This window comes from Talpa europaea, assembly GCF_964194135.1.
Source record: "Talpa europaea genome assembly, chromosome: 3".
In the NCBI taxonomy this organism is placed as follows: domain Eukaryota; kingdom Metazoa; phylum Chordata; class Mammalia; order Eulipotyphla; family Talpidae; genus Talpa; species Talpa europaea.
The window spans coordinates 57,397,694-57,410,391 of NC_140069.1; the positions used below are offsets into that span (position 1 = coordinate 57,397,694).

General features: G+C 35.8%; 1 protein-coding gene across 2 annotated transcripts in view; it reads left to right on the plus strand.

Moving 5' to 3' along the window:
- The window catches only part of CA8 (carbonic anhydrase 8), a gene marked incomplete at its 5' end in the record, with an annotated part of 79,550 nt that extends 75,444 nt beyond the window's left edge, over window positions 1–4,106 (plus strand). For both annotated transcript variants that reach the window (XM_084230031.1, XM_084230032.1), the window contains one exon: window positions 3,911–4,106. In XM_084230031.1, coding sequence (XP_084086157.1) covers window positions 3,911–4,045 — 135 coding nt within the window. In that variant the 3' untranslated portion in view covers window positions 4,046–4,106. The remainder of the gene's footprint in view (window positions 1–3,910) is intronic.
- Window positions 4,107–12,698: the final 8,592 nt, after the last annotated feature.

Sequence of the window (12,698 nt, forward strand, 5' to 3'; positions counted from 1 at the left end):
TTTAAAGCTGACCTTTGAATGAATAATCTAGTTTATGAGTCAGTGAAGATTGGAGTGAATATCTTAGACCAATTGCATTGTAACCTGGCATCCATCCAAAGTTATTGCCTTCAGAAAATGATGATTTGTCCCTGAACTCTTGCACCACTGTCCTCTCTCTCTCTTTCAAATTGGTTAAAAACTTATACCATCTTTAAGTAGAGTAGCATTAAAAATCGATGAAATCTTATGCCCTGAGATAATGTTATATAGTCTCTGTACTGCCCTGACATTTGAATTTTTTGAAGACTTTTATCCTGAAATATTATTCTGCCCATTTCTCACTGTCCTTTCAGTGTGGTTTAATGCAGGCTGTTCTTGAAACCATTTGAAGTGAGTGAAGGGTTTTGAGGGGTGGTTACTTCAGAAAAATTGGCATTTCAAAAAGATGTGTTTTTCCCTCAATCTCTGTTGATGTTTGAAGTCTTCAAAGTGTTGCTATGATCAGAGAAAAACATTTCTTGTGAAATGGTTCTCTCTAAGAATGTGGTGATTTGAGACAGACTGGCTGTTGATTCACATCATCTTTTCTAGAAGAATCTGTTTTCACAGAATGTGCCTTGCTAAGACCTAGGGCTTGAAAATTTTGTCTTCAGTTCAGAATATATAAATATAAAATTAATCTAGCTTTAAAAATGGTTAAAAATCAATAAAATGAAGTATTTCTTGAAATATGTTTAGGCTATAAAGTTTCTTGTTCACTACTCATAAGTAACCCTGTTAGATTAGAGAGAGATTCTAATTGCAGCTGTTACCTACAAATACATGGGAAGTGAATGCTAGGGGACATGACTCTCAATTTTCTTTTTTAAAAAAATATTTAATTATTTATGCGTACAAGAACTGGGTTCTAGGCCAGAGGTGTGGGGGGTGAAAGGATTCACCAGAGAAAGAGTGGGGAGCAGAACAGGTGGGTCTGCTGAAATACACTGCTGAGGGGAGCAGCGGGCGAGACAGGAGAGGTCTGCCCCGCCATGTGGGTTAGCTCCCGGGCCAGGGATTGAACTCATGCTGCATTGGCTGGTGATAACTTGATAGCATTGAGGCTTTAACACCTGTGCCACCAGGGAGACCCTGACTCTATACTCCTTCAGTTAATTATTTCAAGTCTACCTTTGTATATAAAATTATAGCAAAACTGGGGAGGGAAGAGCACAAGGGGCTCTGGTGATGATCATAGGTACTATGGTGGTGGGAGACCTATGGGGACTACACCTGAGGGGAGAAATAAAATACTGTCCAAAAACTAACAAAGATGTAAGAAAATTAAAAAAAATAGTAAATTTATATGAAATAACAAGCACTTACTTTTGGGGGAAAATTGATCAAGTCAATCAAACAAAAAAATTGTAGTTAAATATTTATCTCAAACAATCCTAATGGTTTGACTCCAGAAGTTGTGGTAGTATTTATCATGCCCTTTCTTTGAGCTTGGAACCATGCTAAATGATTTTCATGAACTATGTTATTTAATTCTTAACCATTCTTTTGAATATTGCTGTTGTCTTCTCTGTTGTACACGTTTGGAAACTGAAGCTTAAAGAGAAAATGTAGTTTGGCAGAGCCAGGATGCGAACTGGCCTCTGGACACAAAGCCCATGGCCTTCACCTTTATATTTGCTTATTTGAAAAAGCATGGGGCTCTGATTGGACAAGTTTTTCCCACTTCATACTTGAGAAACCTAAGTAAACCTACATTTCACAAATAACTACAGGGAATTATGCAGTCTTGTCTCTGGAAATTTTTCATATTCAGCGAACAATAGGTGCTCCCCATTCTGATCACTGAGTCCTAAGAATGTGAGAAAGTCTAATGAAAAACTACTCTGTAGATTAAACAGCTAACTGAAGAGCTACTTGCTTGTCTGATTGACATTTATAAATTCTGAATATAGGTATTATATATAAAAAAAAAACAAAGCAATCACTGTTGGATCAGACTTTCCTAGTTAGGGAAATCAAAACAGTATTTGGAGGCACGAAAAAATAAAACCTTAGGTCAGATTTCTAACCTGGATTGTAATCTAACAAACCATTTAAACAAACCATTTTTCCCCAGCTCTATTTCCTGTCATGTTATGAGTAGACTGAATTAGAATCCAATGTTTTTGGAATCAGGGATCCTTTTCTTGGGAAAATGTGCATATAAAATTTTGTGTGTTGTTCAGTGGGCTCATGGGCCCCTTTAAGTCTGTAGGGATTTCTAGACTTTTATTAGAACCCCTGAATTACCTGATATCTTGCATTTCATTTCATTTCAGTTTATGAATGAAATAATTATACATATTCTTTCTACATGTAAAGAAATGTTATAGATATAACCTTTTGATAGTGAACTTTGGATGGATCAGTGATGCTCAAATCACATTTGCTCCTCCTGCTGGGATATATGCCAGATATAGGTTAAATTAAATTGCCAAGGTTTCTGAAGAGGTAGCTGTGGAGCTGGGAATAGAGCAGTTGAACTTGGAATTGATAGATCTACCTAATTTGGAAACTATCTTAACCTCTTGAGCTTCAGTTTTTCCTATTGTGAAAAATATTGTCTGTGTCATGTGACTCCATGGCATTTGTAGGGTAAATGAATTAATCAGACTTTTTGCACCATTAGCCCCTGTGGCTTTATCACCTGCAGAATTGATCATGTTAATGAAGAAGGTGCATGGGCATAGGGCACATGTGGAGTAAGGATGTGCATACATGTGCAAGTATGCACACCTGAGCCAGGAGCTGGGGATGAAAGCTTCAGCGGTGGCAGCAGTGAGGATGAGTGGCATGACTACAGACTTGTGGTCGCATGAGACCACAAGAGGACATGTGAATGAGAAAAACACCAGAGAGAGCTCATAGAAAGAACATAAAAATTCTTGCATGGAGGAGTGGGTGGGAGGCTCAGTTTCCTGCCTGCCTCCTTGCCTGCCAGCCTCCCTGCCCGGTGTGCCCGTGTTCCTGGCTCCCTGTGAGATCATTGAAGCCAGAACAACCCACTGAGGAATCCGGGACTCTCCTTTATCCGTCTGCCCAAATCAATAAAGAACCTGCCCTGTGTCTGCTGGCACTAGAGCATTAAAATAAAATAAGCAACAAAAAGTTTTCTCAGCAAATCAAATAATAAATGGGAATGTGCCTGTCTCTAATTTAAATCAATGACTAGAGGGTCATGTCTGGGTGACTGTGGGTTCTTAAGTTCTGCAGATCTGGCAATCCCAAAGTCGTGCAGTGTCGCTGGTGGGGAAAGTTTCTCAGGAGGTTCTGCAGGAGCCCCTGCACAAGTGGTGGGAAGCCACAGGCCCTGGAGAGGACACCCGAAAGAAGGAGATAAACTTAAATATTGATATTTCTAGGGAGGAATTTGGGTTTAAACTTTTGGAAAATTAGAGGTAATGTTTGAGCCTCTGCTTTTCAAAGGGTGACATAAGCAGCAGAGTGTTTTGATGAAGCAAATCTCTATCCAACAAATTTAATATCTAATGTTAACATATACTAACACCAAAGTTCATTAATTAAAGATGCACTTGGGAATCATTTAAGATCATTTACTTTTTTGTTCACTCACTCTTATTTGGTTACCGGTGGGTATAAGTGTTTTTGAGAGAAGTGTATCTCATTTTCATATTTGAAAATATAGTGGGTTCAATGGCTCTTTGGGTTGTCTGGACACCTTGATTCCTTTACTTCTGTTGTCTTCATTTCTCTTGCAGGACTTGTGTCTAATGCCTTTGTGCTGGAAGAATTAAGTCTGTTTTTCTCATTTGGAAGTTTAAATTTTTTTTAAAAATTTGTTATTTTTGCATATTTTAGATCATTATGAAACTCCAATCTTGTTAATATTTGGTAAGTGATTCATCTGTTTTCTTTTTCTTTTTTTCAGATTGAAGAATTTCGGAGGCTGAGGACGCATGTTAAGGGAGCAGAACTGGTGGAAGGCTGTGATGGAATATTGGGAGACAATTTTAGACCCACTCAGCCACTTAGTGACAGAGTCATCAGAGCTGCATTTCAGTAGCCAAAGAGAACAAAAATAAGTCAGTCTTCACCTTGGTATGTGCAGAGTAAGGTACACAGTTATGTAAATGCATCATGTCAAAGTGACTTTCATGGTGATCCTAATAATTTAGCAGTATGAATTTACTTTATTTTTATATAATTTATGACATTTTCAATCTCTGTTACTTACAAAGTCAGTTATATTTTGTATTTCATGCAGTGCTGAAAAAAATCTGTAATCCTTATGTTTTCTCACCAGAGCAGCCTTTTATTCTATGTTTTGCTCTAATGTTGACTTTCATAAGAAAGGTGTCCTGAGTTAGAGAAGCAGTAATATGTAGATACTTCTTTAGTACTTTGTTGAACCCTGCAGAGGAGAATAAAGGAAGAGGCTAGAACTTGGGGTGAACCTAAATGTTGATCCTCATTGTCTAATGCAGACTTACTCATTTATCGGGGTAGGTGAGGGTAGATCTGGCATGAGTTACAATACTAGGGAAGAACTTTCACCTGATGAAGGAGCTCTCTTTAATTATGCAAATATGATAAGCTTTTTTAGTCATTGAAACACAATCTATACATTTAACATATTGAGTTCAATATAGGTATTTCTTACCCTGAAGAAGCTAACAAAGTAAAACATCATAAACATGGAAGAGAGAAAATATACGTAATGGCTATATTCCATTATTTCTTTAGGTTGTAAATTACAAAGCATGCATACATAGGTCAGTGTACTTTGCTGACAGATCACTGTTTCCCCAAGGGGAAAGCATCCATTGGAATAGTTCCCTAAGTGAGCAGGACAGATAGATGTTTAACAGACCATTGTGAGAATGTACTCTACACTGACTAGTAGTGCAGTGGACTGGGGAGTTCACATGAATAGAAATCTTTGGCCTCAAGGAGCTCATAGTCTCATGATCTACATAGTAGAAATTGTAGGAGTGACCATTTTGTCCTGTGTTCCAACCCATTTTTCTTGCCTCTGTTATTACTCTATGTGCCCAATACTTCAGTGAGTCTGTCTTTTCTCTTTTGTGAATGTACTTTGTGCACACAGTCTTTACCTCCCTTCCTTTTGCTTACTGAAATTCTAGCTCTCCTACAACCTAGCTCAAATACCCAGTATGAACTTTCTGCTTCTCACTCACAGTGTAATTGTCATTTCATATTTTCTTCCATAATATTTGTGTATTATTTTCTTTGTTAGGGAGAAATCTTTATTAGAATATTTTAAGCTTCCTAAGGATTGAAACATGTTTATTTTACTTTGAATCCTCTGTGATCCATAATACTTTGTGTCATAGAGCTCTTCAGACACATTAGAAATTCCTTAAATCTATGCAAGTTGTATTTCAACCAACCCCATTCCAGTCATTTTTCCATTCTCAGTTTCTAAGTTAGCCAGTGCATTCCATCCTCCTAATTTTGAATCTAATGAGGGCTAGGCAAAGATGACTTTTATTGAAATGAGAAGAAACTTTCAGTAAGTCATATATAGTAGTAGGGCAGAATACAACAGTGTTTAAGTTAAGAATCATAATGGATGACTTAAATGATTAAAATAATGCTCATTTCGAAATTATTATTGAACACCTACTGTGTGATTGTTGCTGAATTTCTTAAGTAAGAGGAACACATGTGTTCTCTGCCCTCATAATAATTTTGAGTCTGATGTGAGGAGCCTGATAATGGAAACATAAACACTTCAAAAATACACATTTAAAAATTATAATAAATTCCATGAGCGAGAGGACAAAGAAATGCAGTGAAGGAGATTTCAGAGAGAGGGAATATCTTTTGGGAAGGTTGTGAGGGGCTGTTCCCAGTGAGGGAGATAAGAATTTGATGCATTGAGATCCCTGAAAGGAGATCCCGTGATTCTATGTATAGAGATTAAAGGGGAAGTTTAGGCAGTGCCATATCTTAGGGCCTTGCCAGCCACAGTAAACATCCGTATTTCACTGTCGTTGTGTAGAGGACCTATAAAGACATACTCAGGGCTGAGTATTATTTTCAGTAGATCATGGTTGCTGGAGAATGAGTAGATTGGATTATAGTGAGCCAGGGCAGGAGTCGACAGTTTAGAAGTCTGCTTGGTAGCCAAGGAGAAAGTCATGGAGCTCAGACATGAGAATAAGAGCAATAGAGCTGGAGAGAAGTTATTATGTGTGATGCAGATGCTGAAAGTGATATCTGGTGATAAGTTAGATGAGGGTGGAAGAAAATAGAAATATCAAGGTAACGTCTGGGTTTGGGACTTTAGTAGGTGTGGATGGAGTATCATTGAGTGTGACATAGGAAAGGCGGAGAGGCTCTGTTGTGGATGGAAAGTTAAAGAGCTGAGTTGCAGCATGTTGAATAAGAGAGATCTGTCCATTACAATCATACTCATAATAAAGGTTCATAAAGGTAACTAGAATTTTGAGAGTAGAGATCTGAAAATAAGTCTAAATTGAATGTGGGCATTGTTGGCGTAGAGGTTTCATATATGTGTGTGTTTATATTCATGAATAATATTCTAATATGTATGATCTCATATATGTATAATGTTCAAATGCTACATAGGGTTTACCTCATTATCTTCATAATTTTTTTAAAATAAAGTAACATTGGGTCACAACACTGTATGGTTACCTGAAGCTCAGAGAACTTAGATCACTTGCCCAAAGAAATGCAGTCATTGAACAGCAGAGCTGGAAATTGGACCCACAATTCTAGGTCTGTGCAGACCTAGAAAGGATGTAGGAGGTGGTCATTTATAGTTTTAGTGTTTCTGCTACTTGCTCATTGTTTAAGGACGAATGAGGTAGCAGCTAGAAGAGGCAAGGGCAGCAGAGAAGATGGGAGATTGGAGCAGGGTGGAAGGTGGAGGATAGACTGGCCTGAGCTATAGTAAGAGGGACAGGCAGTGAGGTACCATGAGGTTTGGTGAACATGAATTTATCAGTTTCTCCAGTGCAGGTTTAGTATGCTCTCTGTCACTACCAGACACTGTGAATCACACTTTATGAAATAAGATTATTGCTTTGAATTTTTGATCCATATCTGATCCTAGACCAGAGTTGCCTCTCTACATGTCTAAATAGCTATCACTGCTTTATCTCTCTTTTTTTAATGCACACAGACTGAAATGTTTTTATGAGATCATATATATTTTAGATGCTTCATATTCATTATATATAGGAGAATAGTATGCAATTTTCAAAGTCTTAAATTAACTATAATTTAGGTATTTTTAAAAAGAGGATGGATATGTGTCCTTATCTTTGTGGCTGAGATTACTTAAAAGGGGTCATTTTCCCCCAAATTCCTACAAATGATGAGAAATTCTTTCAGAGGACTCATTCTGGCTTCATTCATTTATGAATACATTTTTGATCCTTTTATCTTGAAATATGTAATACAAATCTAGGCATAGTTCTACATGAAAATTATATTGGGAAATCAAGCTTATGAATGTGTGCTTTTTATTTTATATTTAATAATGCCCTAAGGCAGGTAATTCAAATTTTTATTAAAGTGAAATTATTTGACAGTCAGGCTTTGAATTTAATGCATGAATGTTTCATTTAAGCTCTTGCAACTGAAAAGGAAAAAAAATTCTGGTAGTCTTCTAAAAATGTTTAAAATAATTCAGATTTATTTTAGCTATGTTTTACTAAAATAATTTTAATTTTTGGACTTAAAATTACATCTTTTACATGACATGTCTAGACATCTGGATGGCTATGATAACCAAGACTTATTATTTCCATGAATAATCTGTGACTTTTTATATTACCATTTGAAGTGTGAACTATGGTTTTGTACTTGTTTAAAAAATTAGCACATTACTCATCCAGGTGCTGAAATTCTTTAGTTCAGCCATGCTAGTTCAGATTTCTGGGATCCAAATGACATTAAATGATCCTTTACTCATTAAGCTTTCTTTATGATGTAGGAGAATCAAATCTTAGAAACACCAAATAAAAAATAAGACAAAATTTTAGTTCCAGTTTACTTGTTGCCCTTGAGATCTTAACATTGGTACTAATCTTCCAATAAAATGATTGTTTGTCTACTTGCTTCATTATATATTAGCCCATTAAAAAAATGATTCTGATTATTCCAAGACTTGTCTATTTCCCCTGTGACTCATATTGTTGAACTACACACGACTATAAATATAATCATAATTATTTACTTTGTTTAAAAACCAATGTTGCAAACCTCTTGAGATAGTTTCCTCTTTTTACTCCTTAGAAAGGAAAAATACATGCCTCAAATAAATTAGGAATGAAAACAGAAAAAAGTGAGGGAGAAAATAGAGGGATTATTAAGCAAGCCTCTCTGAACAATCCCCTTGTCAAATTTGTCCTTATTTTTCTTTCTGGATCTTTGTAGTCATCTTTCTCTGTTGGACTTCCACACACACACTTTTGCAATTAATGATGGTGTCTTCTTAACTTTAATAAAGCTATAGCTATCAGTTTCATACCAATTTTTATAATCTAAAAGAGTTATAAAAGGTTAAAAGATCATAAAGCATTATAGGAAAGGAGGGCATTACATGGGGGAAAAGAGAGAATCTCAACTCTGAATGAGCAAGTAGGTAAAAGCTATTATCCTGACAGGTAAGTGCAAGGCTCAAAGCCATATTTTTCAGTCAATAGAATTTGCTCTCTACTCACACTAATAATTTAACATGATGCACAGCATTAAGGTGAGAAATGAGAGGTCAGTAGATACAGCTGTTTTCTATTTACTGTATCATATAAAAAATATAATGGATTTCCTAAATGGTTTTAAAGTGATTTGAGGAAAATGCCAAAACCCCTAGGATGTTCAACATATGTATTATGTTTTGATTATGTGATATAAAATTATTGTTAATCCAAGAATGAAAAATGTCAATGCTGTATAGGTTTGTCCGCAAGATGGCTGAAAAAGGAAAATAAGTGCCTTCAAATCTGTCCTTTTATCCTCTTTATGTTTAAGAAACATCAGTTTATTATGGATAAAGATTCTTGAATGATTTAGTTTCCCCCCATAAATTAAAGTAGAACTGTGTTTACAAAGAAGAAAAGAGAACAGTTTGCAGTCATTAACCAATATATTGAACATTAATGTACTCTGATACCTTCAATATAGTAGATTTCATGATTTTAAATCATGAAGCCCACTGAGACCAGGTTAAACATGTTTTATTATGTATTGTAGCTCATGGATGCTCATTTTTGTTAATTTTCTCAAATGAATTATTTAGTTTTATTTTTCTAATTTGAGACTTCTTAGGAACACCTTTTTCATAAAGAAGCAGTCATTTAAATTTGTCCTTAATTTTTCTATAATCTATTTTTTTCTGTGATTAAATTCATAGAGACTTAGGAAAGCAGTAGTCATTACAGAACTATAAAGGGACTTCCAGGAGGCCACTTATTTTTGGAGTCCTCACACTTAGCTTGTGGCACCAGAAATTTGTAGATAATTAGATTACTCATTTATACCCACAACTTCTGTTATCACTAAGTATTTATGTTTATATTCTTAGATCAGATCTAATAAGTTCTTTCGGATGTATCAAAGACATGTTATAATTAGTATATACAAAACTGAATTTATGACTTTCCTTCACAGACCTGGCTCTCTTTTACTTTTCTTAGAAACTCTAGTCAACCTTGGCACCTGCCTTCCTCACTTCACCTCTTATTTCCAACTTATCATCCAGTTCTGCAGATAAGCCTGTGATAGCTCCCAGATCCATTCGTCTCCATCTCCATCATCACAACCTATAAAGTTAGCTTCATCTTCCATGTAGAATGTATCAAGAACATCCTCCCTCTCTTCTGCATAGGGTTGTTAAAGAAAGATTTATAAAAGACAAGGATAATACAAAGCACTCAAACTTTCGTGTCAACTTTGGTTGTTATGATCTGTCCCAAATGTGTTGAGAAGGGTTCTGGAGCTGCATCTGGACATTGTGGGAAAGTGTGACATGACTAACTGGAAGCAACTGTCTTTGGGGGTTGTTGTTGTTGGTATTTATTTTATTACTGACATCCAGAATTAAAAATAGCATTATTGGCATCTGTTTTAAATGTCACACTGTAAAGGTACAGAGTCTTGAAAATGGGCTGTGGAAAATATATTTGCATTAGATCCACTGAGATGTAGCTAGGTATTAATTAACCAAATATAGAAATATGATGAATTAACCAAAGTCCTCTGATCTACCCTCTTTTGAATATTTTTATTTCATTATCTGAAATAATGTAGCTGATGAATGTAGCTAGCAGATTGCCTGTATCTAGGGAAGCTGACATCTTGGCATGGAAATGAAATGACATGTAGGTGAGGAAAGTATGATGGCATGATAGTGTGAAGGAATTTAACTCAGGCCACTTTATTAAGGACAGAAACTATCTCCTAGAGAAGGCAAAGGTGTAAGTTAGAGAATAAACCATGTAAGAGAAAGCTAGCTACTGGCTTGACCCTCATGGATATGAGAAATAATGTATTTTAAAAAGCTTTAAACAAAGCTACCATACACAAAATTTTCATTTAATTATGTAGGTCTTGGAGGTATTTCTATGTTAGGTCAAATAGGTTTGCCTTATTTTTTTTGTCTGCTTCAGTGTTAATTAAACATTCTAGTTAAAACTTGTTCGGATAACATACCAAGCTAAAATAATCTAAACAATCCCCAAAATCTTGGACAGAATCTAAAATATTTGTTAAATAATATAGAGGTTTCTTCAATGAAGAAATTTGCTACAAGGTAACATTCTCAAAATAAATAGTTAAAACAATGAAATAACCTTGCTTTTAGATGACTCTGCTTTCCAGTACAGTACATTTTTTTTTTATAAATTTTATTGTTATATTCCCCATACAATTACAGCCCCCCCATTCTGACCCCAATCCCTCCCCTCCCACCCCGCCCCCCTAAAAGTGTCTCTAATTCATAGTTTTATGTTGATTTTGATTTTCACTTTCTTATAGTTATTCATTTTCCTTGTCCCTTATTTAAGTTTTCTAGATTCCTGCTATGAGTGAGACCATCCGGTATTTTTCTTTTTCTTTTTGGCTTATTTCGCTGAGCATGATCCCTTCCAGCGCCATCCATGTTGCTGCAAATTGCATGTGTTCATCTTTTTTGAATGCTGAGTAATATTCCATGGTATATATGTACCACATCTTCTTGATCCAGTCATCTATTTTTGGGCATTTGGGTTGTTTCCAAAGCTTAGCTATTGTAAACAGTGCTGCTATAAACATAGGGGTGAGGTGTTCTTTGGAATTGATGTTTCTGTGTCCTTTGGGTAAATACCTAGGAGTGGAATTGCTGGATCATATGGAAGCTCTATGTTTAGTAGGTCCAGAAATCTCCACACAGCTTTCCACAGTGGTTGGACCAGTTTGCACTCCCACCAACAGTGCAGAAGAGTTCCTTTTTCTCCACACCCTCGCCAACATTTGTTGTTGCTAGTTTTTTTAATATGTGCCATTCTCACTGGTGTAAGATGGTATCTCATGGTAGTTTTGATTTGCATTTCCCTGATGACAAGTGATGTTGAACATTTTTTCATATGCCTGTTGGCCATTTGCATTTCCTCTTCAGAGAAGTTTCTTTTAAGCTCTTCTGCCCATTTTTTGACTGGATTATTTTCTTTGTTGTTGTTGAGTCTCATCAGCTCTTTGCAGATTTTTGTGATCAGTCCTTTATCATTAGTGTTGGGTGCAAAAATGTTCTCCCAGTTGGTGGGGTTTCTCTTTGTTTTTGTTATTGTCTCTTTTGCTGTGCAAAAGCTCTTTAATTTGATGTAGTCCCAGCTGTTTATCTTTGCCTTCACTATCACTGCTTTGGGTGATGTGTCTGTAAAGATGTCTTTGATGTGCAAATCACGTAGTGTTTCGCCTATATTTCCTTCTATATATTTTATGGTTTCAGGTCTTATGTCTAGTTCTTTAATCCATTTTGAGTTGATTTTTTGTGTATGGTGTGAGGTGGTGGTCAAGCTTCATTCTTTTGCATGTAGCGACCCAGTTTTCCCAGCACCATTTATTGAACAAACTTTCTTTGCTCCAATGCATATTCTTTGCTCCTTTGTCAAAGATTAGTTGACCATAAATCTGTGGGTTTATTTCTGGATTTTCTATTCGATTCCATTGGTCTGTATGTCTGTTCTTGTTCCAATACCATGCAGTTTTGATGATTATGGCTTTGTAGTATAGTTTGAAGTCTGGGAGTGTGATGCCTCCATTCCCTTCTTTTTTTTTCAGGAGAGCTTTGGCTATTCGGGGTTTTTTGTGATTCCATATGAATTTCATCAATAATTGTTCTATTTCTTTGAAGAATGACATTGAAATTTTGATTGGAATAGCATTGAATCTGTATATTGCTTTTGGAAGGATGGCCATTTTAATAATGTTTATTCTTCCAATCCATGAGCAGGGGATGTCTTTCCATTTCTATTTGTCTTCTTCTATTTCTTTTAACAGTGTTTTATAGTTTTCTTTGTACAGGTCCTTTACCTCTTTTGTTAGATTTATTCCCAAATATTTGATTTTTTTGTTTCGATAATAAAAGGGATGGTTTTTTTAATTTCTTCTTCTTCAGATTTATTGTTTGTGTATAGGAAGGCTACTGACTTTTGCATGTTGATTTTGTATCCTGCCACTTTACT